At 49.9% G+C, this 25,843-nt stretch overlaps 2 protein-coding genes across 5 annotated transcripts in view; both read left to right on the top strand.

The window, feature by feature from the left end:
* RBM6 (RNA binding motif protein 6) overlaps window positions 1–20,792 on the top strand; it is a 57,800-nt gene extending 37,008 nt beyond the window's left edge. For all 3 annotated transcript variants that reach the window (XM_005865380.2, XM_005865382.2, XM_005865381.2), the window contains 15 exons: window positions 7,049–7,123; window positions 7,493–7,553; window positions 9,473–9,748; window positions 10,117–10,277; window positions 11,089–11,186; window positions 11,838–11,874; window positions 12,017–12,098; window positions 12,298–12,383; window positions 12,747–12,893; window positions 13,432–13,527; window positions 15,205–15,468; window positions 16,984–17,058; window positions 17,731–17,828; window positions 19,265–19,388; window positions 20,550–20,792. In XM_005865380.2, the coding sequence (XP_005865442.1) occupies window positions 7,049–7,123; window positions 7,493–7,553; window positions 9,473–9,748; window positions 10,117–10,277; window positions 11,089–11,186; window positions 11,838–11,874; window positions 12,017–12,098; window positions 12,298–12,383; window positions 12,747–12,893; window positions 13,432–13,527; window positions 15,205–15,468; window positions 16,984–17,058; window positions 17,731–17,828; window positions 19,265–19,388; window positions 20,550–20,675 (1,806 nt within the window). In that variant the 3' untranslated portion in view covers window positions 20,676–20,792. The remainder of the gene's footprint in view (window positions 1–7,048; window positions 7,124–7,492; window positions 7,554–9,472; window positions 9,749–10,116; window positions 10,278–11,088; window positions 11,187–11,837; window positions 11,875–12,016; window positions 12,099–12,297; window positions 12,384–12,746; window positions 12,894–13,431; window positions 13,528–15,204; window positions 15,469–16,983; window positions 17,059–17,730; window positions 17,829–19,264; window positions 19,389–20,549) is intronic.
* Window positions 20,793–25,701: 4,909 nt separating this feature from the next.
* RBM5 (RNA binding motif protein 5) overlaps window positions 25,702–25,843 on the top strand; it is a 23,042-nt gene continuing 22,900 nt past the window's right edge. The window contains exon 1 of one of the 2 annotated variants that reach the window (XM_014538964.1): window positions 25,702–25,839. The gene's annotated coding sequence lies outside the window, so the exon portion shown is untranslated. The remainder of the gene's footprint in view (window positions 25,840–25,843) is intronic. The other variant, XM_005865383.2, reaches the window with a different exon arrangement.

Raw genomic sequence — 25,843 nt, forward strand, 5'->3', positions numbered from 1 at the left:
TGTGTGTTTATATTGTGTCTGTTTTTGCCTCACGTGCCTCATAGGATGGGAGAGGCGGGGGGCGGGGGGGCGGCCTGGGCAGACGAGTCCATTCTTCCGAAGTCTGGGCCTCGGTTAATGAAATTATCTCCAAGACCACAGATCACTGATAGGCGTTCATTTAGACAAGAGACATTTTTTGGAGGAACTGGGATCTTACCTTAAATACACACAAGACCGGCAGGGAGCGGTGGTGGAGTGAGTGGGATGTGTTCTCAGCACCAGACGCCTTTAAGCCTTTAAATAACCAAGTCGCTGTCCGCCAGGGCCTGGTCTGGAGGGGATTGTGGTCCTGGAGCAGAGCTCGTCGGAGACCCGGCCTCGGGGCAGCTCAGCTGCTGGGGGGCTCGGGGCAGCACAGGCCCGCCGTGCCCCTCACAGAGCACAGCACGGCTTCCACAGGCGCTGGTGTGTTTTCTTGGGAAATGACAGAGAAACTGGTCAGGCAGTGAGAAGTGTTCAGGAGGATTTTAGAAAATGTTTTTGTTGTGTTTCCGTCTGGATGAGAAAAGACATCTCAAGATAAGTAGCAGCCAGGAAGGCAGTCTTCCTGCCCGTCGATCTTAACTGGATCCTGAAGTGGGTTCTGTTTCCAGAGGCGGTCCCGTCAGGGCCTCGTCTCCTGGCTGCTCAGAGGCCAGTCTAAGCAGAGGGTCGGAGTCCGCTGTCACAGAGCATTTGCGAGCTTCCCTCAGGGTCTCGGCCTCTGCTTTCCCCTCCTTCTCCTTTCCTTGTTCTGCCTCATTTTGGATTTGGCCTTGGGGAATAGTGAGTCTCACAGAATGTTTGAAATCGAACATATCTGTGCACCAACAAGAATGCGCTTAGTTGCTTTGCAAAAGATTTATATTAAAACTACTCTTTTACACTAAGAGAAATGACACTTCTGTTTTATACCTGCTGTTTGGTTCCGCTTGCTTTATTCTTTCTGTCACGATGGTTGAAACTTCTGCTAGCAGCTACTTCCTGGCAGGCCTCTGTGTCTTAGGCAGAGCACCTAAGTAAGTGTAGGTGCTCGAGAGCGTGAAGACCACCTGGAGAGGCCGGGGCGGGGGGTGGCAGAGCTGTCAAGAAGCAGGTCTCTCTAAACTCCCTGTGGGTCCATTGCTTGTGAATTTCTTCAGCCTTTACCTTGTGTGTCTTTTTATCAGAAGTCATTTTGGTGTGGCAAGTATGATGAGTTGGCTGACTCCCTGGAAGTTTAAAAATGGAATCAAACAAAAAAGCAATATGGTGAGAAGAAAACCTGCCCGTAGTCCTCTCTGTGTTGCTAACAAGCTCTGTAATCTTGGCAGGCTGCGCCATGTACCCCAGCCATCCTTGCCGTGTGGAAGGAGGTTTTATCTGTGTCCTACTCATGAGGCTTGAGCGAGGGGACATTTGTGAAGAATGCCTTTGTAAACCGTAATTGCTTTGTGAATAAAGATTACTATCTCTGATAAACAGTACCAGTTCTCAGCACCAGTAACCCGATTCTCCCGTCTATGTTTGGAAGAAGCACAAATCTACGAAGAGGGATTGCCGATTTCCCAGTGTGAGTGGTGTTCACAAGGCTCACATGCGTTTTCCCTGCTTGTTGATCCTGTCTCTCCATGCATTAACGAGACGGTCGGTGACGTCCCGCAGCAGCTGTATTCTCAGTACAAAGTTCCCCTGTGACTGTGCTTGTGTTGGGCGATCTTTAACAAAGATGCGAAGCTCCTGGCCAGAAAGGTGTGTCCGTTTTCTCCTGGCCCTCCCTCTACCTTAACAATCCTTGGCTTGGTTATCAGCCAGCATAAGCAGAGGGGAGAGTCTCACTTTTCTCACTCAAGTCCTTCTCAAGGTTGACAGTCACAAAATGGAGTTAGAAAGTCTCTAAGAGCAGCAGCAAACAAGGAAATGGCCCTGTCTGGTTTGACTCAGTGGATCGAGCGTCGGCCTGCAGACTGAAGGGTCCTGGGTTCGATTCTGGTCAAGGGCACATGCCCGGGTTGTGGGCTCAATCCCCAGTAGAGATCATGCAGGAGGCAGCCGATCCATGATTCTCTCTCATTGTTGATGTTTCTATCTCTTTCTCCCTCTCCCTTCCTCTCTGAAATCAATTTAAAAAAAATTTTTTTAAAGGGAAATGGAAATGTGGATGTTGAATTCAACAGCCTCACACCCAGATTGCTCCCCTAGTGTCCCTGAGGCGGAGAGTAAGGACTTACTTTGGTCTTCAGGGGGGCATTGTCTCTAGCCTTTTTTTTCTTTCTTAATATTTTCATTGAATTCAGAGAGAAGAAGGGAGAGGGAAAAACACCAATCTGTGGGAATCGAACTGTGACCTCCTGGTACATAGGTCGACGCCCAGCCACTGAACCACACTGGCCGGACTATCTCTAGCTTTTTGAAGCTTCACATGAAGACCACTTAAGACAGTGATGGCAAACCTTTTGAGCTCGGCATGTCAGCATTTTGAAAAACCCTAACTTAACTCTGGTGCCGTGTCACATATAGAAATTTTTTGATATTTGCAACCATAGTAAAACAAAGACTTATATTTTTGATATTTTATATATTTAAATCCCATTTAACAAAGAAAAATCAACCAAAAAAATGAGTTTGCGTGTCACCTCTGACACGCGTGTCATAGGTTCGCCATCACTGACTTAAGACGTATTTAGGAACACCTACCTGTTGGGACTTTGTCGGGTGAGAGCTTTGGGCTTGGTCAGATTTCAGCAGGTTATACAGGCAATCCTCGGGTTACGTCGGACTTGATGTACGTCATTTTGTGGTTACGTCGCCATCTCCCATTTATTTATTAAAAAAAAGTTCCGTCATTTCGACGTATGTACATATGTGCTTTATGTTTTTTATTATTTACCACAAGTAAAGGTCAGGAATTGTTATCTGTCTTTTAAATTTTTTGTACTGTTTCCCTTCATTACTGCTGTGTGTGTGCTCCATGTGAGTGACGTAGGTGCTTATGTAGGTGGGTTCACACTTACGGCGAAAATCGCATTACGTCGCCGTAGGAACGGATCTCCGACGTCACCTGAGGACCTGCTGTAATCTATTTAAACCTAATCTTCCTAGTACACTCCTGAGAAAGGAGGTATCTTTGGCTTTACTTTGAAATACATGGTGCCTCTTTAGGAGCCACACCTGGTTCATTAGACTCATGGTCTTTCTGGGCCTTTACTTCAGTAGCTTAATCAGTGACCCAATAATTCAAATGATGAATAAAAATTCATTGTGTGAAGATGGTAGATAATAGACAAAAGTGGGCAACCAAAAGTGATGAAATCATCCTACCCATTTATTAACAACCACCACCACCACCACCCCCGCCCAGGTTGCTTCCCTGGGAGGTACCGGTGGGTCTTTGCTCTGTGAAGCCTGAAGAAAGGGCATTGCAGGGTGAGGGCGAGGGCGAGGGCGGGGTAGTGCATCTCAGGCCCATGCTTGGTGTCTGGCTGCCTGTGTACAATAGCAGCAGGGGAGTGAGAGCGGAGATGAACCCGATGGTTCTCCTACAAGTTGTGTGTCTGTTCTTATTAAAACAACAGTGGTGTTGAAGCCATTTCCTATCTTTAGCAGTGGTTTCTAGCTGCCTTGGTTGTAGGGTCTCTGAGGAATACTAGTAAGAATCATTGCCTTTATAACATAATATATAAGGTGAAGGTAATCTCCAAGTCGATATGTCAGTGAGTGCTCTGGCAGGGGGTCCCTCCCTCCAACAGAAGCTCGTCCACAGCTCCTGGGCAGCATGTTTGCTCCCTGAGAAGCATCAGTGCTCCTTGCCTTAGAAATTCCTGCTTCCACTGATGCCAAGTGGTGAAGTCAGAATTTGCAATTGACTGTCACTCACCAGGCGCCTCGTTCCAATGGCAGCCCCCATGTCTCGCGGGCTGGGGGGACGGTGTAGTCTGTGACAGCGGTACTCCCTCCAGAGCTCCTGTGCACTGCGCATGCCAGTTTTCCTGGGGCCATTCAGTCCTTTGTTCACAAGCATTTAGTCCCTCTTCTGTACCAGGTACTGATAATAAAAGCCAGGAGATCGAGCCTGGATGCTAAGATTTGGCCCAGCAATTGGCAGCTAACACTGAGTTGTCATGAAAATGCAGGTTCTGATGTGCAGCGTCCGTCCCAGGGGAAGTGTGGTCTTTCCCAGGGTGAGAGGAGCTGTGCGCCATTACTAGCTGACAGGCGAGGCAGGGCGATGGAGTGAGGGGCTGCTTGACCCTGCTTGCTCCCCTACGTGCTCGTCCTTGTCTGGCACAGAGGGGTCAAAATGCATTGCTGAGCCTTCACTGTTTTCCATGCTAAGCTCATTCATATGTTAATTTTCTTTCTTTCTTTCTTTCTTTCTTTCTTTCTTTCTTTCTTTTATTGGTTTGCCTAACAATTTTTATGGTCACCTAATTTCTTAATTTTTTAATGTGCCGTGTGAGAGAGCCGTCAGCATGGGTGAGAGTGTTTGTGAGAGAGAAAGTATTACAGGAATTTGTAAAAAATATCCACCAAGGAGGTTAACTACGTAAGAGACTAGGTATGCACAGCCATGAGCGTTCACCTCTGTACGTGCGTATGTCCTAGAACAGTGATGGTGAACCTTTTGAGCTCGGCGTGTCAGCATTTTGAAAAACCCTAACTTAACTCTGGTGCCGTGTCACATATAGAAATTTTTTGATATTTGCAACCATAGTAAAACAAAGACTTATATTTTTGATATTTATTTTATACTAGAGGCCCAGTGCACGAATTCGTGCACAGGTGGGATCCCTCAGCCTGGCCAATGATCAGGGGTGATGGGGGCTGGCCTGAGGGGGCATGGGTGGTTGGTCGGCCGGGGGGAGGGTCCTCTGGAGGTTGGGTGTGGGAGTGCACTGACCACCAGGGGCAGCTCCTGCATTGAGCGTCTGCCCCCTAGTGGTCAGTGCGTGTCATAGTGACCAGTCAACCAGGTCGTTTAGTCGTTTGGTCATTCGGTCACTTAGGCTTTTATATATATAGATATTTAAATGCCATTTAACAAAGAAAAATCAACCAAAAAAATGAGTTCGCGTGTCACCTCTGACACCCGTGTCATAGGTTCACCATCACTGCTCTATCCACTGAGCCAAACCGGTCAGGGCCATATGTTAATTTTTTTAATTGTCATAACCACCTTATGAAGTAGGTACTGTCATCCCGACTTTACAGAAGAGGAAACTTAGTGCAAAGAAGCGAAGGATCTTGCTGAAGGTCATGGAGTGGAGGCAGGATTCAAATTTAGGGAACATGACCCAGAGTCCACGTTGTTGGGTTTTTTGTTTTGTTTTGTTTTTTATTTCAAAGAGAGGAAAGGAGAGGGAGAGAGAGAGAAACATCAATCAGCTGCCTCCTGCACACCCCCTATTGGGGATTAAGCCACAACCCGGGCATGTGCCCTGACTGGGAATTGAACCAAACCGACAGCCTCCTGGTGGGTGGGACAGCCTCAACCACTGCACCACACTGACCGGCCCAGAGCCCATGGTTTAGGTGGGAGGGTACAGTGCCCCCCCCTCCCCCGACCCTCCCTGCCTGCAGCACTCTTCTCCTGGGTTGGCTCCTCCCCTAATCTGAGCAGGAGTTGGTGACTAGGGCAGGAGGTCCCTTCCTGTGACCCCAGATGTGGACCTGGCTCTGCCTTTCCCCAGCTGGCCTTGCCTCTGACATGTTTCCTCGTCTGTCAGATGGAGATGATGTTGCCTCATGGGATCATTTAGGGAATTAAATACAATAGCATATTTAACAGTTTCTGGCTCTGAATAAGCACCTAATAAATGTTAGCAAGTATTTATTATCGCCATCCCCCGGCCTGAGACTAAGCCAGGGAACAGTTTCTCAGAGACCAGGTTCTCAGGCCTGGGTAGGCAGGCAGTTCTCCTTTGGTTTTGACAAGACAGTAATTTGATTCTATGTATTTTCTTGACTCTTTTGGTGTGAAAAGCAGAGAGGTAAAGCATTATATGACAGAGGTATGGATCCAAGCAAGACACTGAGGTCCAATTGCAGAGAAAAGCCTGTGTAACTCAGAGCCCTGTCTGAGGAGACACAGGGCCCGAGAGGGCGGAGAGTGAGCAGCGCAGGGGCTAGTTCCAGTCGCAGCCTCGGTCAGTTCACGTTCAGGTGTCGGGGAGGGTCCTGTCTAGGCAGAGAGATTTCTCCTCTGCTTTCGCAAGTATCTGCTGGTTAGTGTTTGTTAAACAAAACTCCTTTGATCTTGGTGTGAAATAGATTTCATGACTGGTCCACTACGCAGAGGCCGCGGAGCTCTAGCTGCGGCTTGTTGAGCCCCGTCCCCCTGTCCTGTGCCCGACTTTCCCCAAGTGCTGACTTGCCAATGGTTGGTTCTCAGCGCTCATGGCAGCTCACTCTGTAGGCTCCGAGCCAGGGTGATGCTGCGGCCACGGCCACCAGCCCTTCAGTTTCCAGATGTGAGGATGTGAGCTCCGTGAAGCTGTCCCCTCCCTCCTTCCTTCCTGTCTGCCGTGCTGGGCCTCTTTCTCCTGGTGCTTTTGCCATGCAGCCAGTTTCCAAAGAAAGTTTCCAGGCACCGGAGTTCAGAGCCCTCCCTCCCGCCTCTCCGAGGCGTTTTGAGTGAGCCTCGGGAAGAAGACCATGGAGGGCTCCGTGCCTCCGGCTGCAGAAGGGAGTGTGCTGTGGGTAGTGAGCTAGCTCTACCAGCGGGGACTGTGGGCGCACAGGCGAGTGGAGTGCACGCCTGAGCTCTGGAGGAGCAGACGGGGCCTCACCTGCCCGGGGACAGCGCCCCAACCCGCAGGAGCCAAGGCCGAAGACGGATGCCACCTCCTCGCACTCCCTTGCCCGAAGCTTGTGCTTGCTCTGCCCCCCTGCCCACGTCTTGGCTTCAAACAGCCATTGACTTCTGTTGATGAATAAGCTCACTCCTTGTGACATGTTTCCGCTTGGGGACTGGACAGGCGTCTGTGCCTTCCTGTGTCTCCGGTTCTCTGAGGGCTGATGTCGATGGCTTCTGTCTTTGTCTCCACAGGGAACTCTCATGATCCATGACAAAGAGGTCACCCTCGAGTATGTGCCCAGCCCGGATTTTTGGTGCTGCAAACGGGTAAGTGGCGAGAGTTCCTCTCCCCAGAAGTAAGGACCTGGCGCCAAGCTCCTCCATGGAGGGCTCTAGGGCAGAGCTCTTCTTTGGCTCATTTCCGATGAACTGGAGGTCAGCACCGTCATCCACAGTCCCGGTTTCCCAGCTTCTGCCTGTGGCCAGAGAGGCTCTGGGCCTGCCGCTGGAAACGACCTAATTTATTCCAGGAGGCTGTTCCAGAGCCATTTGTTTGAAAACTGAATCCTTTTTTTCCATTAGAAATCATGTAAATTGAGTTAATGTGTCCCAGGCCCCAAAAGTGATTCCCATACATTGGGTATACATTAGGTTTTTAAAAATATTTGTAGTCAAATTGACTTCTTTCTCTTGCAGTGTAAGGCCAGCACTGCTGGACTCCAGTCTTCATGCTCATTCTGCAAGTGCCCGAGGGAAGGTGAGTGGGGGTAGAGGCCGTGGTTTTCATTTGTGCACTGAGCAAGACACACTTTATGCTTTTCCTGGGCTATAGGGTAGTCATCCCTCAATGTAAGCTGATCTTAAAGGTGCAGTGTGACTCCTAACCTCAGGTGGCCTGCTAGTGATTGAAATCTCCGAGTCCCACCAGGGAGAGAGATGGATTGCAGGCTCCTCAGACTGAGGTGCCTAAATGGGCAGCTGAACAGAGGTCGGTGGCATTGCGGCTCAGGGCGCATTCAAGGGTGTTAGGTTGGGAAAGAGTCTGCTGGCATTTGTCCACGTGACCCCTTCCCCACTTCTTTGAAGTTACCGGGAATCATTTGTTATCATTATCATTTTCTCATTTGCACTCTATGTAAACTTTGCAGGATCTTCAACAGAAAAACATTTGTTGAAGTAACAGTAAAAATATAAATGAGAAAGTAATCAGGATTGAGGGTGTGTGCTATTTTTATAGAGGAATAAACCTAACAGCTTCTCAGTCACTTGACTTTAAAGTAACTTTTTCCAGAAAAGCTCTAGGTGGGAACCCTTAAAGCAGCTTCCAGAGACGCCCAAAACAGCAGCTCTGTAGCAGTGACTGTCACGGCCGTCCTTCTGACATTCCCACTCGAGGAAAGCTAGGCATGGCCATCAAATACAGTTCCACGCGGGACTCAGCAGCCTCTGTGTAGCCTCACCGCTCCACACAGGCTGCAACGCAGGATGCCTGCAGAGTTCCGTGCCGGGCTCTGCCCTGAGCAGAGAGCCTCCCTCCTGAGAGGCTGTGGTGCAGGTGCTGTGACAGACTCGGGAAGGCCTGCTCTAGACATGCCCACCAGCGGGAAAGAGCAAAGGACGCAGCTGTTAGCTGCTGGCGTGACCAGATGAGGCAAAATGGTTTTTTCTCTCAAGAAAGACTTCTTTCTCAGTCTCTTCTAACGAATGATCGTTAGCGCAGCCCAGGGCTGAGGCGGCCTGCGCGTGTAAGCATAACGCAGGTGCTCACCAGGAGCCGTTGCGGCCGTCAATCTCTGTGTGGCCCCTTGATGTCTCCTTTTGAGTCACATGGCTTCCTGTGACCCTCTAAGAATGATTAATTGCAAAAATGTGCCCATAATTAACTGGATAGATGATTCTCCTATAGAAAGATTTGTAATGAATCATTTATATTTTGAAAGACATTTGCCTGCTATAAATTTTTACGTATAAACAACCTGTATGCAGTTAGGTCTATTCTTAGCTTCGCCAGAGGAGAGGGGGGCCGTGGACAGAATTTGAGACAGCTGTCCTTGTGTCATAACCCTAGCAGGAGCAAGGCTCCTAGACACATATGTTTCTACCAAACTTCTAGCAAGAGTCATATTTTAGTAATTTTGTCACCAAATCTGTTCTTATCATTGATTATAATAGTTAGGTCCAGGGTCTCATGAAGGATTTATATATAAATGGGAAGTGATAGAATACTCATTATATTAATTTTTTAAAATATTTTTTATTGATTTCAGAGAGGAAGGGGGGGAGAGAGAGAGAGAGAGAGAGAGAGAGATCAATGAGAAGAAAGAATCATTGATCAGCTGCCTCCTGCACATCCCCCACTGGGGGGGATCGAGACAACCAGAGCAGGTGCCCTGACCGGGAATGGAACCGTGACCTCCTGGTTCATAGGTTGACGCTCAACCACTGAGCCGTGCTAGCCGGGCTAATATTAAATTTTTTAATACTTGGATAGGTTCTTCTGTGAACCGTTCCATGTGCTGTCTCATTAGCTCTGTGTGTAATCTGTCAGGGACTTTCTGTAGGCGTCCTGAGACTTGGAAGCATTCCAGGGTCAGTATTGGATGGCGGAGAGGAGGAATCAGAGCAGCAGTGCTTTTTGGATAAAACCTGCCAGAGGTTCTGTTTCTGTTCCTCTAGTGACAGACGTGAAGCAAGATTTAGTAACTTACCCTCAGCTTCAGAAAACACCCATCCCACCACCATCAGAAAAACAACCCAGCCAGCCCCCAAGGTCCACTGATAAGGAACCTGAGCCCAAGAAGCGGGAAGAAGGACAAGAACCACGCTTGGGGCATCAAAAAAAAGACGCGGATCGGTACCTGCCTTCCTCTCGAAGGGAAGGGCTCAGCTTCCGAAGAGACCGAGAGAAGGATTCGTGGTCTGGGGAGACGCGCCAGGATGGGGAGAGCAAAAGTAAGTCCTGTGTCGGGGCTGGTGACGCCGTGGTGGGGGGAGGACGGCCTGTGTGGCTGGGGACCACCACTTCCCACGCCCTCGCACAGCCGCTCAGCCTGATGGGCTGGCTGTGCTAGTTTCAGGGGCCTTCATCCTCCAGTAGCAAGTTGCTGTTCACACGCAGCAGGGCCTCGGTGTAGATCTCTGAGTGTTGGTGAGGGAAAGGAGGAGGCATTTATTTGACTAGCGTTGGTTACAGAAGCAGCCTTACTAGAGCAAGTAGCATCTGCAGTTAAAAACAAAAAGCAACCAAGCTGTGAGGACTTCAGAAGTTAACCTTTCTGTGTCTTTCTCTGCTGCTCTGCCATTTGTGGTGGTTTGTTCAGCCATCATGCTCAAACGCATCTATCGGTCCACGCCCCCTGAGGTGATCGTGGAAGTGCTGGAGCCCTACGTCCACCTGACCACTGCCAACGTCCGGATCATCAAGAACAGAACCGGCCCCATGGGCCACACCTATGGCTTCATTGACCTCGACTCCCACGCCGTGAGTTTCCCCCTGCAGAGGCCTAGGGACAGCTGGTGTAGAAACCCCTCCTTTGGGTTTAAGTCCACGGAGGGGAAGTGACTCCCCGTGGAACTTGGAAATCGTGAGTGGTTTTCCAGTCCACTTTGTCTTGTGCATTTCCAGTTTCCGGTTAGAATCCGCAGAGAGCCTAGTCACTGCTGGAGAGTCCGAGTACTGAGCCTTTCAGGAGTTTAGTGAATTTTCTCATTTCTCCACCGTGTTTTGCCCACCACAGGCGGTTTTCTACTTGGTGGTCACAGGACACCCTCTTTTCCCTCAGAGTGTTGCTTTTGTAGGTAGATTCTTGTGACGTGAATTTTTAGCTGTGGGGCCTTTTCCATGGAAGTGACATCAAGATAGTAATAAAAATCATTGGTACATCGCAGATTTCATGCTCAGAAATCACTGGATCTGATGTGAGGACAGTTGCAGCCTAAAATAAAGGATTTGAATTTCTGACATTTAGATGAGAAACTGATAAAAAACAAAAAGCAAAATCATAAATCTGAATTGATTATGCTGTCTTCCCTTCTGGAACAAACCCTAAGTCTGTGTGACTCAGAAAAAGGTGCTTCTCACAATGAAATGTTTTCCGGTTAAAAAAGAAAAGAAACGGAGGGCCGCCCTGGGCAGCTCCTCCAGAGGAGCCTGTCTGCAGCACCCTTCGTGTTTCCGGCCGGAGCACACTGTGCAGGACCTTCTCCTTTGGGAAGGGAAGCCCTCGTCCAGGCTCCTGCAGAGGACATGGCCTTTCCTCTCTTTGGGTTCACACGTGTCTTTGGGTCCCCAGGAAGCTCTTCGTGTAGTGAAGATCTTGCAGAACCTCGATCCACCATTTAGTATTGACGGGAAGATGGTAGCTGTAAACCTGGCCACTGGGAAACGAAGGTAAGGCAGAGCGGTGGGCTGGGTCCCCTGCTGCCTCCACTTGAGATTTGGGGAGGAAACTCCTATTCCTGCTGGAGAGACAGAGAGAGTAAGGCATGGTGCCTTCCTTTTGTGGATGGCTTAGTTTTCTTTTTCTGAAGCTGGCCTTGTTCTGACTCTAGGTTTCCCCCCTTAGTAGTACTGGGTACTTGAGTCCTTTCCTTCGTGACTGCCTGGTATCTTTGGGCCCAAATGATGCTACACTCTTGGATGTGCAGAACAATCTTGATACCACCTTGCCCCTTGGAATTCTAAAAAAATGCTGTCCTACTCTCCTCACCTTGTTCACACTCCCATAGCACTGGGGCCTCGCCTTCCTCTTTACTCCTTCCCTCATCGTGGTCCAGGAATGGTAACTACGTCAGAGAGGCGGCTTACAGGGATGGACACATCTGGCTCCTGCACCCTCAGCTCAGTTGCTGTTTCGCTCCATCAGAGGCTCTGTAGACGCCCCGCTGCCCCTCCCCTCAGGCGTCGCACCAGCAGAACCGCTTGCTGTGGCGGGTGGTTGCTTCCCTGCAGGGGCAGAGAGTGTCTGTGGCCTGTAGGGTTGGGCACTTCTCAGGTGACCTTTGGTGGCAGGCACGTGACATGTTGTGTTGTTTGTTGCAGAAATGATTCTGGGGACCATTCTGACCACTACTACCAGGTAGGCTTCAGCAGCTGGGGAGTGAGTGCTCTGTTACGATTCTCAAGCGACTGAAAGAGTGGCTGCGAGTCTCTCCAGTGGTGACTTTAAAGGTTAATGGCTGTCGGACGTTCCATTCTTTTAACTTGCCTTTCTGTGATAGGGCAAGAAATATTTCCGAGATAGGAGGGGAGGTGGCAGAAATTCCGACTGGTCTTCAGATTCAAATCGACAAGGACAGCAGTGTGAGTGCCCTTTCTTTTATTTCTGTTGTGTGTGTTTTTGGCTGGACAACCATTAAAATCTTGTGCTCACTAAGTTGGCCAGAGGGCTGCTCATTCAGAGAGAGCACCACCTACAGATCCTGCTCTTTGTAGGTTGGCCAGCCTCATTGTTGGTTAGTCATTGGCGGGGACTGACATTGCCTGGTTTTCTTCCCTCTAGCATCATCGGACTGCTACATATATGACTCGGCAACTGGCTACTATTATGACCCCTTGGCGGGAACTTATTATGACCCCAACACCCAGGTGAGTTTTGTGCTTTGTTCACTTTGTCAGTGATTTAAAAAGTCCAGGTCTTCCATTGAGTGGTATTTATTTATTCAGGTAGATTTTAAAGATGACGACCTTTATATTAACTGTTGCCTATGTGGAAAGTCAGTGCCTTTCGGCCTTCCAGGTTAGAACAGTGCTGCTCTTAAGAGAGGGGACAGTGTGTCGCTTGGATGTGTCCTCTGCCTGGAGTGGGTTTTCACCTTGTTTGATGTGTCTCTTCTTAGACTTGGGAGTGAGAGAACTGTTCTTTCCCCCAGAAAGGAACTGCTCCTAAGACCTGAAACTACTGGGAAGGTGAGATATCCTGTAGACTTACCTGTTCCAACTGTATTACAGCAAGAAGTCTATGTGCCCCAGGACCCTGGCTCACCTGAGGAAGAAGAGAGCAAGGAGAAGAAGCCAGCCAGTCAGGGAAAGTCGGGTGGCAAGAAGGAGCCGTCTAAAAGGGACGGCAAGGAGAAGAGGGACCGCGGCGGGCCGAGGGTGAGAGGACTTGCGATCTGCCCTCCTTTCCGCGAGACGTACAGTTGGAAACAAAGGGGTCTCTGCAGGGGATGCTCGGGTCGGAGGGTGGAGTTGCTCAGAGAGCAGGCGGGGTCTCTCTCTCTCTTACAAGCGCAGAAGCCGGGGGTGAAACAGGGCCTCAGCTCAAACCCCAGCTCCTCCGTCCAGTTTCGCTTCCTGCCTTCCCTCTTCAGTGTTAATTCTATACACAGCGCTGTAGTGTCACTGCAGCGGGGGTAGCATTTTAAACTATTATTTTCATGCCTGTGTAGTAGAAATTCACAGGAAAGTGCGCCCTTATCTTCTTCGTCATTTTGGCATTGTTTGTCTCTTCTTTCTGATCTTACAGTGTCATCATGTACAGCACTTAGCATTTCAGGTCTCCTTTTAAATTATTCCCTTAAGTTCCTGACATACAGTAATCACTCAATAATATACTAAATGTGTGTGTGTTTTCTTTTGAAATAATAACAACTCATAACCTAACTTTTATGAGAATTACCTTGGATTTTCTCAGTTTCAGGAAGATGCCAGTGAGGAGTCAGTCCCCCCAGAGGATGTCTTTAAGAAGCCCCTGCCTCCCACTGTGAAGAAGGAAGAGAGCCCTCCCCCAGTAAGGCTGAGCTGGTGCCGGGCTGGGCTGGTTCCGAACTGGTTCCGAACGGGAAAGGAGGGTCAGGGGCACGGCTCACTTTGACGTTGATCCTTTAGCTCTGTCTCCCAGCAGGTATGAGTCGGGCAAACTGCTAGTCGAGCTTTAACTGGAGAAGCAGAGGCCGTGTTCTGTCCTCGTTCCCTCTCCTCTGCTCCATTCCCCCAGAGCCGGGCCTGCCTGGCCCTTTTCAAGTTACAGTCTTGGGCTTTTTAATTCTTTCCTTCTAAATGATCGAAACCCATTGCTCTGCCCTGGTGTTGCCTGTCCGTTGGTGCTGCATAAGAATGTGTGGCGTAGATGTTTGGTCATTTTTGTAGTTTGCTTGCCTGGCCAAAATGAACAGTGGCTAACATTGGTATCTGTTTTTTAGATGCCTTAGTGTAGTGGTTCTCTACCTTGGCTGTACATTAGAATCACCTGGGAATCTTTTTAAAATCCTGATTTCTGGGCCTCATCCTCCGGGAATTCTGTTTCTTTGTTACTAATGTCGTGGCCCCACCCCATAACAAGGAAACAGAATTTCCGGAGGATGAGGCCCAGAAATCAGGATTTTAAAAAGATTCCCAGGTGATTCTAATGTGCAGCCAAGGTTGAGAACCACTGCATTAGTGTGATAGTCTCGTCCCCTGGCTGGGTAGCTCAGTTGGTTAGAGCATTGTCCCAATATGCCAAGGTGCAGGTTCTGTCCCCAGTTAGGGCACATACAAGAATCAACCAATGAGCCCGGCCTGCATGACTCAGTGGTTGAGCGTTGACCTATGAACCAGGAGGTCAGGGTTCGATTCCTGGTCAGGGCACATACCTGGGTTGCAGGCTGGATCCCCAGTAGGGAGCGTGCAGGAGGCAGCCAGTCAGTGATTCTCTCTCATCATTGATGTTTCTATCTCTCCCTCTCCCTTCCTCTCTGAGACCAATAAAAAAAAATATATTAAAAAAAAAAATCAACCAGTGAATGCATAAATAAGTGGAACGACAAATTGATGCTTCTCGTCCCTCCTTTCCCCCCTCTCTCTCTCCACAACATAGTAACCTGCTTTAGTTTTTACTTTTGATTGATCATAGGCCAGTGACCTTACCTTATTACCTAACAGCTTCCTGTGAGCTACTGGTAGGTGCCCTGCCCGCTCCCCATTATTAACTCAGTTCATTGTAGCACAGCTGTCCTCATCCCCTTTGCAGTTCCCTTGCTGAGAAGCCATAGCTCTACCCGAGGGCTGTCCTCCATGGCCGCCTCCTTCAGCCGCCTCCTAACCCCTAGGGGGTGCTGCAGTCTCAGCCTCCCTCCTCTCCTCCAGGTCAGGGTGCTTGCAGGTGGTTGTGTCTCTTCCTCTGAAACTTGTCAGGTTGTGACTCTTCTCTGTGTTGGACTTCAGCTCTCCTCCCTCTGCCTTCTCTTCGCCACTTTGTTGCTAGGGTCCCTGTGCTGTCTCTGTCTCAGTCAGCACGGAGAACAGTCACGCTCGAACCATGTTGCCTCCATCTGGGAAATGAGCAGTATGGTCAGTGGGCGTATACTGAACCCAGTTCACTATTCAAACTAAAAGAAGAAATGAGATGCCCAGATCAGAATATCCAGAAAAACGGGCCCAAAATATAGGTTAAGTTTGGTGTTAATCCCTGGCCCTCTCCTTCCAGCCCAAGGTGGTTAACCCACTGATCGGCCTCCTGGGTGAATACGGGGGAGACAGTGACTATGAGGAGGAGGAGGAGGAGGAGGAGCAGCCCCCTCCTCCGCAGCCCCGCACAGCGCAGCCCCAGCAGCAGGAGGAGCTGAGCAAGAAGGAGAACGAAGAAGACAAACTCACCGACTGGAATAAGCTGGCCTGTCTGCTCTGCCGAAGGCAGTTTCCCAATAAAGACGTTCTGATCAAGCACCAGCAGCTCTCAGACCTGCACAAGGTATGGGGGGCCTGGCCTTCCACACGGTAACGTTTGCCATCGCCGAGCATTTCGGGGACTGAAAAAGCGCCTGCCGCCCTTCCTCAGCTGCCTCCTCTCCGCTCCCATGGCTAAGTCGGGCCCTTCCAGAATAAGCTGCTCCTCCCTTTTCCATGAGCTGCTTTGGATGAAGCTGTGCCACCTTCAGAAAGCTTCAGACCCACGGCGAGCAGCGTGGCTGGGGCGGGGGCGCCACGCGCGGAGCCTGTGCTGAGGACAGGAGGCGGCTGTGGAGTGGGAAGCTGGGCTTCTCACCTTAGCTCTGTGGCTAGCCTAGCAGTTGGACCTCAGACAAGCCCCTCCTCTGCTTTATGCTTGGAGGCTTCTGGTTTCGCCTGCCTCTCGATGCAGTTCCCCCAGGGTCACATCCTGCCGTCTCTCCCTGTGGGGAGGTGCTGCTGTGAGCCATGCTGCGTTAATGGACAAGTATCGGGCCTCATCTGCAGCCTTCCCATTTACATGTACTGACCAGGAGCCAGATTCTGGGCAAATAAAGCCCATTAGGTGGACTCGTGCTGTGGAGCCTTCTGCAGCGGGTGCTGCAAGGGCAGGTGAGGGGCTGGATGAGACTCTCTCCGCACAAACCACGTCTCACGTGGCTGGAAGCCGAGCAGCTCTGCTTTCGGTAACAGGCACACCTCCTCTCCCGCTGCCTCTACAGGTTCCCACAGCCCCCGGGGTTCTGGGACGCCCCTCGGACAGTCCCTCCCACTGGCTTCCTCCCAAGTCCCTGCAACCTTTTCAAATTCTGAGACATCAGACCGGCATTTAAGTTTCAGCTTTCTGATGAAAATACTACTAAATGGCTAAAGGGACAGAGGGTAGTTGTCAGGAGAGAGAAGCTAGCCGTCTGGTAACCCACAGACGGAGCTGGCCCTGGGCAGGAGAAGGTAGGCTGGCACTCCCTTTCCTTGGAGAGACCCGCACAGAGAACCCCGTTCTAGTTTCTTCTCTTCCATGTGCCGGAGGGCGTTGTGCAGGGAGCCGCTTCCGTGTGGGGCCCTCGAGGAGGAGGGACTCTCAGAGCAGTCTGTCTGTTCCTTGAAGGCCTCGGGCTTCCTTTTAATGTTTCTCTGGGGGCTTGAAAGTGAACAGTGTTGGATGCTGGGGGGCAGTAGGCAGAGCCTCTGGGCATTTGGTTTTCTTCCTGGTGTGCCCAGGTTCCCTCTCCCATAATTTGTATCTTAGGTGAAGAGAGACAAATTAGGGTTGTGTCTTTTACATCTTAGAAGTAGAGTGAAGTCCCCTCTTGTGCCACCCACATGACTAACCTGTGTGACAGGCAGCGTTAGAGCCGGGGTCCCGTTGCTGAGCCTAAGTAGACCAGTCAGGGATGGGTGCTGGCAGGGTATCGTGGCCGCTTAGGGGACTGGTCATGAGAGGAGCCGCGGTCCAGAAGCAGCTGCGGGGAAAGGCCAGGAGGCGTTTCTGGACCACTCGTTCTAGACCTGCACTCAGAACGCCTTCTCTTCTCAGCAAAACCTGGAAATCCACCGGAAGATAAAGCAGTCGGAGCAGGAGCTCGCCTACCTGGAGAGGAGAGAACGGGAGGTAAGCTCAGGGGACCGTTACGGCCTTGGCTGTGCTGTCTGGTGTGGAATTCCTGGGCTGTGCTGAAGATGGCGAACACGAGGCCCTAAAGGATGCTGTAACAGTTCTCAGCTCATCTACATTGGAACGGGTGGATTTTATTGTGTATAAATCACATCTTAATAAAGGTGATATATTTTTAAAGGTGGTGCTAAGGGTTTCTGAGTAGATCACATAAATAGCATTCCACTGTCCTGCCCAGCTCTTGAAATTAGTGCAGGAGTGTTGGCCAGGGCTGCTGGGGTAACACCTTTTCCTGCTGCAGCTGCTAGAGGAGGTAGCTTCCTGTGACCGCCAAATGGACCTGCCACCTGGACCACACAGTTCGCCAGCCTCGGGCCCCAGCCTGGAGCTGCCCCAGCCCAGGGCAGACCTCGTGATGCCGGGAACCCGGCTGGGAGCCTGCTGGGAAGCCCCTCCTCCTCGGATGGGAAAAGCAGCTGATGGAACACACCCTGTTCCTCCCTGGCTGCCCCAGCAGCCGCTGCGTCCTCAGGCAGTGTGTGGAGGAACGAGAGATGCCAGGGGTTGGCCGCCAGATGAACTCCCTTCACATTCAGAGAAATAATCAGGAATAAAATGAGGCTTCCCCACTTCTCTGCCCCTCAGCTCTGTTCTTCTGCTTCCCAACAGGGGAAGTTTAAAGAAAGAGGAAATGATCGCAGAGAAAAGCTTCAATCTCTTGACTCTCCAGAAAGAAAACGAATTAAATACTCCAGAGAGACTGACAGGTAAGCCAGGAGCTCTGGACTCAGCCTCGGTCTCAAGACCTAACGGGGAGGCATCCCCTCCTCCAGCTGTGCTGCTGCTTTCTGTCTCAGGCAGCAGGGCTGTCTCAGCTCCTTGAGCATGAGCGTCACCCAGCCTTCTGGCCTCCTGTCTTTACAGGGAGTACGTGTTTGCCTGGAAGATGGGCTGGCTGCTTCGCGGCCAAAGCCAGTGCTGCCATGGCCATGGTTGGGAACCCTTTCTCCCCATGTCAGCCACGGGCCCGATAAATGGGTCACACTCAGACTTTTTCTCTGGGGAACCTTTATTGTGACACATGGTGGGGCGGGCACATCCCATTGGTCACTCTCTGCCATTTGAACTCTTGGGCAAGGACAAAGGTGCAGGGAGACCTCCTCTCTTCCCTTGCCCTTCGCACCGCTTTCTACTGGCTCTCCTCCTCCCTCGTCTTCTTTCCTACTCATCCCTCTTCTGGGTGATTATTGTCCAGGACTCTGCCCTCAGTGCCGTACCCTCTTGACCTGCACTGTCCAAGGTACCCAAAGCCACAGCCGCCACTAACCAGCTAACAAGTCCTGTAACTCCACCCTGAGTCAGTTCTGTTTCCTGTGCCGAGTCACTATTTTCATTTACCTCCTGGGCATGTCCTCTCGGACACCCTCGGCTGCTACACTAAACAGTTACTCAGTGTTGTAGTCCACATTATACTCAGTCCTCAGGGTCTGGGGAACTTGCTGTGCTCCTGTTCAGAGTAATGACGCCACTGCATCGTGGTCTCCCTGGTCTGGCCCAGTCTTCCTCCTTTATCCCCTGGTGCTAGTGGTCACATTCCTGATGAAGCCTGGGCCCCTTTCTAGCTCACCTCCAAACCAGACTCCTCCATCGCACCTTGGCTCGCAGTCCTCGTCCATTCTTTCCCCACCGCACCATGACCTTTGTATGCCGGCGGCTCCTCGACCGCCTCTTGTGTGGAGGTGACATTGCCTGGAGGGAGGCCTGATTTTCAGGGGGTTTCTTTGCCCGAGGAGTGAAGTCCAGGCCTGATGGAGCGAGATGTCCAGTGGTCATTTGCAGTCTGGCCCGAGCAGCCGTTTGCCAGTCCTGCCCCCTCTCCGGGGCAGTCGTGTTCGCTCTCTCACTGCGCCTCTCTTCTGGCTCCCCGACTCCTCATTGGTCAGACCCAGGCAGGTGTCCCCTCGTGGGATTTCTGTCATTTCCGGTGATGCCCCTTCACAGTTTGTGTTCCCTGTGCTGTAGTTCAGTAGCACAGAGCTGCTGTTGCACGCCCATGCCTGGGTGCTCTGCGCCAGAAGCATCTGTTGACATATTCTTCTCACGTCCTTCCCTGTGAACAGGGTCAGGTCTTGGTCATCTCCGTGTCCCCACAGATAAGTCCCTTGGAAAGCGAGGTATCTAAGAATGTCTGCTTCCTTTGCAGTGACCGGAAACCTGTTGATAAAGAAGATGTTGACAACAGCAGCAGAGGAGGCTGTGCTCAGCAGGCTGCTGGTTGGAGGAAGGGGCCCGGACATGGCCACCCTGGATTGGCTTCGGCGGAAGAGGTGACATGGTTTCCGTCTTGTTGGGCTGGCATGAACCTGGAATATACTTAACTTTCTCTCTCTGTGGCCCAGAGCTGTGGCCCTGCCTTTGAGCTGGGCTCTCTCCGCTGCTGGCGAAGGATCTGAGCTGAGGAGCCCCTCGGTCTTGATTCCTGGGTTTTGACTACATGCTTGCCCTTGGCAGTTTGCTTGGTGGTGGGACCGGGAGAGAGAAATTAGAATAGGGCTCATCTTATTCTTACACAGAGTCAGAGGTCAGGCCTTGTGGGAATTAGGCAGTTTGAGACTGAAGAATCGTTTGGTAAAAACGTGGGAACTAGCAATGAAAGGTAAAAAGGATTTAACATGTTTTTGTTGATTTTTAGAGAGAGAGGAGTAAGGGAGAGGGATAGAGAGAAACATCCATGAGAGAAAAACATCATCAATTGGCTGCCTCCCGCACACCTCCTGCTGGAGATCAAGCCGACATCCTGTGCATGTGCCCTGACCAGGAATTAAACCCATGACCCAGTGACCTCCTGGTTCATGGGTCGACGCTCAACCGCTGAGCCACACAGGCTGGGCATGCTGTCCTGTCTTTGAGGAGCATGAAGTTAGTCCTGGTTTCCCAGGAAGGACTTGGCCCTCAGATTTCAGGAAAAACAAAGAAGGTGAGAAGAGGGAGGAAACATTGCCCATATTGTGTAGGCTTAGTCCCCCTCTGGAATTGCCAGCATAGGTTAGCTTCTCATAGTTCTGGTGTTGAATTCTGTGTCCTGAAATGATGGCTTCACCACCCTCCTTATTCATCTTGGGTGCTTGTTTATTAAACAACTAAAAAAGCCGAAACCGGTTTGGCTCAGTGGATGGAGCGTCGGCCTGCGGACTGAAGGGTCCCGGGTTCGATTCCGGTCAAGGGCATGTACCTGGGTTGGGGGCACATCCCCGGTGGGGGATGTGCAGGAGGCAGCTGATCGATGTTTCTCTCTCATCGATGTTTCTAACTATCTCTCTCCCTTCCTCTCTGTAAAAAATCAATAAAATGTACTTAAAAAAAAAAAAAAACACCTAAAAAATTCTGTGTCCTGATCCGTACTGGTTCAGAAACTTTTATAGTCAAAGACCAGCCCAGAAGCTAATTTCATTCTGAGAGCCCACCTCATAGTTTGCCTTTTTTTACAGACTGAAGGCCGGATGAGGGGGCCCGGGGTGGGGGCTCCTGGAAGAACCAGCAAGAGACAGTCCAACGAGACTTACCGAGACGCTGTGCGAAGAGTCATGTTTGCTCGATATAAAGAACTTGATTGAAGGATGGAGACAGTCCCAGGGGACACAGCCTCCTTGTTTTGTTTGTCAGTCTCTCCTTTTGTTTTGTTACTGTTCTTGCTGCTAGAACTTTTTTAAATAAACTTTTTTTCAATGTGATTTTTTGGGTTGTTAACTTTATCCTCTGTAGGTTGGTTGGAGTTGGCACTAATGGTGGACAGGGGAGAGGGCCTTGCTGTGGGCCCCTTTGAGATGCTGCTGAGTGAAGATTGCTGCACTGAGCCCTATAGCACTGCCTGCTGCCAGTATGAGTGACCTTGAACTAGCCTGTGTGAATAGACTAAGAATTACTTTTCTAATCTAATTAATGAGACTAGCATCTCATTATCGTTTGTTTCTATCTGAACTATTCCATGTATTGGTTTACTGCTCTAATGGCCCTTGTAAGTCCTCTTCTGACTTTCCCTTACTGGGGGGATGGCAGGTGTGACACCTCTCTGAGTGCCTGCTGGGTACTCAGTGCTTCACACATGTGATCACAAGTCAGCATAGTAAGAATCACACTCCTCTCCAGCCACGCCCAGCTTTTCCTCCCCTCCGTGGCCAAACTCTCCGAAGAGGTGTCTGCCCCTTTCAAATCTTAAACTCCCCACCATGTCATTCACCATTTCACGGGTGGTTGTTTTTAATTCTTTGCAGTTGAAGGACTATGTCCTATGAACCTATTAAAACTTTTAAAGATAATTCCTCAAGATAACAGATAATAGTGCTAAGAACTGTACTTTTCCGATGTCACAGAGATTATTTCTCAGGAAGAGACCTGCGTGTTCAGAAGAGCATCTCGGTGACATACGGCAGGAGAGTGTGAACTTTCTGTGAAGAGACAGAGTCTGTGTTTAGCCTCAGCCCTGTGTATTGAGAAAGCAGCCATGGACAATAATACCTAAACAGGTGATTGTGCCTGTGTTCCAATAAAACTTTATTTACAAAAACAGGTTGCTGGCCAAAATTGGCCCACAGGTTGTGGTTTGCCAACCCCTGTTCTAAGGGCAGATCCAGCATAAGGCAAGACCAAGAAGAGCTCTGTAAAAAGATGGGGTGGGGGCTGGCATTTTGGAGGGGTGGGAGATGTAAGGAGAGGTGGGCATACCCCAAGGAGAAAACATTTCCAGCAACCAGAATGATAGTGTGAACTTAAATTGTTTGCATGCTGCGTCCAGATATAATTCCTTCCTCTTCATCTTGAATAAGTCCTTTTATCCCTTTAAAAGGGAAAACAAGCATCAGGAGCACACGGCATCACAGTACTTCCTGTCTGACCGCCACTAAGGAGGCCCAAAACACTGGGAGCTGGCCCTAGTTTCTCCTGAGCTGACCAGACCAGGGTTTCCTCCCTACTGACCTGCGGGGCCTGGAGTGAGCTGTGGAACACGTCAGATGCTTCACTGTTGACTCCTGTGGAGGCTACTTAGCTGACCCAGGGTCTGGGCTGCCCAGCGGAGTACCAGGTTATGTGGCCACTCCAGGAATGTGTCGAGAGCCCTCTCTACGTGTCACGGGTGCCTAGGAGACGCACTGCCCTGGGGAAGAGGAGTATTGAACAATGGTTGGCATGAGAGCCTTGAGGAAGAAGTAGGGCAAGCTATTGGGATGGTCTGACATGGACTCAGTTCTCATCTTTCCTGAAGACCTCAGACCTCAGAGACTGGTTTGGGCCATTGCCTCCTTTTGTTCTTTTCCTGTTTTATTTTGCCACTTTAATGGAGAGTTTGCTGTTGGAAATAAGCTCTAACGTATTCAACACGTTTTAAAAGCAATACTGTGAGTATTGATGAAAGTGGAAATGAGTGAGAAGAATGTGTCCCCCTGCCGTGTCCCTGGGAAGTTCCCGAGGCCTTCGGTTAGAATGCCAGCTGCCTAAGGGCAGTGTCTTGAGGGTGCTCTTCATTAGTGTGTCCCTAGCACCTGGCACAGGGCCCACGCAGCAGGCGCTCAGCAGGGCGTGGAGAATGCTGAGCTCAGGTCTATGGAAAATACTAGTCGAATTAAATTTTAATGACACCTTTCACTTCATCCAAGCCCAGCTGGACAAAAATTATTTTTGTTTCTTGGTACAGGCCCGAGTTTTCACATCTTTTTTCACTTGATATTCTAGAGCAGTCATTCCCAGCCTGGGACCAAAACATGGGACTAGTTTTTTCTCTTGCCAAGTGGTGGAAGATGAAGGGGGACAGGGAAGGCCTAGTAATATTTCATTAAGTGGAGAACTTTTTTTTTTTTTTACATCAAAAAACTAGTAAAGGCAACTTTAAGGACTATTCTTTATTCTGTAGTGAACACATGTGGCTTTACTTAAAAGACAACTCAGTCTGTTGTCTTCGTTGTCCTTACTTGGCTGGGAATTTAAGCTTTTCCAGACCACGTCAGCTGCCAGGCAGGCCTCTGGGGCCCAGCTCTGGAACTCAGCCAGGCAGTGTCCACACAGAAGGGCAGCGACCAGAGGACCTGGAGGACGCACTTCCTCTGAATGGCATCCATCTTTTTTCCTAGGCATCTCCTCCACGTCCAACAATGATTTTGTGCCATTTATGAACAGCCATATAGTTTTTATGACGGGGGAGGTGCCCAGCCCAGAAATGCTTGTCGAACTGCTTTGGGAGCAAGGCAATTAACTGCTAGTGGCCATTAAGCCTGGCAGGTTCGGGATTCTTGGCATCTTTTGTCCATTGCAGGTTTGCAAAGACCCCATCTATTTTTTTAAGAGATTTTTTAAAAAATACATATATTTTATTGTTACTGGTTTGAGAGAGGAAGAGAGAGGGAGAGAGAGAAACATCAATGATGAGAGAGAATCATTAATCAGTTGCTTCCTGCAGGCCCCCGAGTGGGGATCAAGCCTGCAACCCAGGCATGTGCCCTTGACCGGAATTGAACCTGGGACCCTACAGTCTGCAGGCTGACACTCTATCCACTGAGCCACACCGGCCAGGGCTGATCCCATCTGTATTTAACTTTTAAATTCCATTAAACACATTTGAGTGCCTTCTGTGGAGCACATACATTTACTTTTTTCTGATGACAAGTTGTTTATAAGCTACCTAGTCTGGTATTTTGTTATAGTAGCCCAAGCAGAGTTGAGAGATAGATATGTACATACATATAGCGTTGGAGAGAGGCAGAGAGAGCAGAAATAAATGGCCCATTATTCCAGAATCCAGATATTTCTACCTTTCCCTATTGTCATATTTTTAATTACCCAAAGAGTTCCCAGTGTCAGTCGCTTAATGCCCTTGATGTAGACGGATAAGCCATAATAAGAACATGTTTAGCCCAGCTGGTGTGGCCCAGTTGTTGAGTGTCACCTGATGCACCAAGAGGTCGTTGGTTAGAGTTCAAGTCAGGGCACTTCCCTGGGTGGGGGGCTCAATCCCCAGTAGGGGGTGTGCAGGAGGCAGCTGGTGGGAGTTTCTATCTCACTCCCTTCTCCCTCTCCATCTCTCTCTAAAAACCAATAAAGACATTTTTTAAGAACATGTTTAAAGATGTTTTTCTAGGAAAAATATTTTTTAGTATATTTGAAGGTTCTGGTTTGGAATCTCACTGACACCCTTCCACTTCGTTATCTAGAAGAGATGGTATGGGTGCCGTTTTCCGTAACTGAACTGGTACCTTTCTCTGCCTTGTCATGGTCTATTTTTCAGTTTGTATAAGTGACCTGAAAAAGTTCCACTAAAAATAATTTATTAATGATGGGAAATTGTGCTAACCGGATGCACAAAAAGACCACCCCCTCACTGGCGGGAGTCCAGAACGTCTCTGAATCGTCCAAGGCCCTCTGCTGCTTCCTGCCGCAAATGTTACGCCTTTCGCTTTGCCGTGGGTTCATTTCTGTTCAAATCTTTACTGAGTGCACACTGTGTGCCGGCACCAGTAGCGGGACCAGGGAGAGAGTAGTGAACCAAGCAGACAAAGGTCCCTGCCTTCCTGGAGTTTACATTCTAGTGGCTGAGGGCATGGACTCAGATCAAACGTACTAGTTCATATCCCAGTTCCAACACATTAGCTCTGTGTGACCTCCCCTCTCCGCAAAATAAGGACAATAGTAGTGGCTTTGGCTAGGTGGGCAGCAGTTGCAGCTAGAAGTGGTCAGATTCTAGAAATATTTTTTAAAATATATTTCTTTATTGATTTCAGAGAAGAAGGGAGAGAGAAAAACATCAATGATGAGAGCGAATCATGGATCGGCTGCCTCCTGCATGCCCCCCCACTGGGGATCGAGCCCACAACCCGAGCCCCACTGGGGATCGAGCCCACAACCCGAGCACGTGCCCTTGGCCAGAATCGAACCTGGGACCCTTCAGTCCGCAGGCTGACGCTCTATCCACTGAGCCAAACTGGCCAGGGCTAGAAATATTTTGAAGGTAGAATGAGAAGAATTTGCTGACAGGTTGGGTGCAAGAAAAAGTCACAGATTACTCCAAGGTTTTTGTGCTGAGTAACTGGAAGCAGGGAGTTTCCACTTATGAGCCAGGGAAGGTGGTGGAGAGGAGGCTGGGTTTTGGCTGTGTTAACTTTGAGATACGACTAGACATCCAAGTAGTAACTATTAACCCTTAAAGTAACAAGAGAACATCAATGGAATGATACTTTTTAGACCTGCTTTCAAGAATCCTCTTCATTTCCATAAATCTTAATTTCCTCACGTGCAAAGTGGATTTAATCACCATTTCATAGGCTATGAAGATGAAATCGATATTTGTAAAGTAGCCCAATAATCTTAGCGTCCAATAACGCAACATAAGATGAACTAGCGTTCCTTCTCTTAAAACCGGGTTAAACGTGCTTGTAACAAAGACAAAGCATTGCTATGCCTAATAACGGCAAAGGCTCTAACCCGGGTCTGCAAAGGGCAGCTTGGCATCAGGCGCGAGTTTGAAGAAGGGAAATACACAGGAAATTAACGCGGGGCGTAGTAACCGACAGGCTGCCCTAGCGACCACACTTCCCAGCAGCCCTCGCGCAGCCAGGCGCCTCCGCGGATTGGACGCCTCCGCGGGGGGCGTGTCGGGGGAGGGGTGGGCGCGAGGCACTGTGGGTAGGAGACGGCAGTCGACGGAGGCGCCATTTTGTGGAGCGGTGGTCCCGGGTTGAAGGTTCTGAGGCACGAAACCGCTACCTCGGCCGCTTGGATCCTTCCTGGAAGTAAGTGC

This window comes from Myotis brandtii, unplaced genomic scaffold (genome assembly GCF_000412655.1).
Source record: "Myotis brandtii unplaced genomic scaffold, ASM41265v1 scaffold207, whole genome shotgun sequence".
NCBI lineage: Eukaryota > Metazoa > Chordata > Mammalia > Chiroptera > Vespertilionidae > Myotis > Myotis brandtii.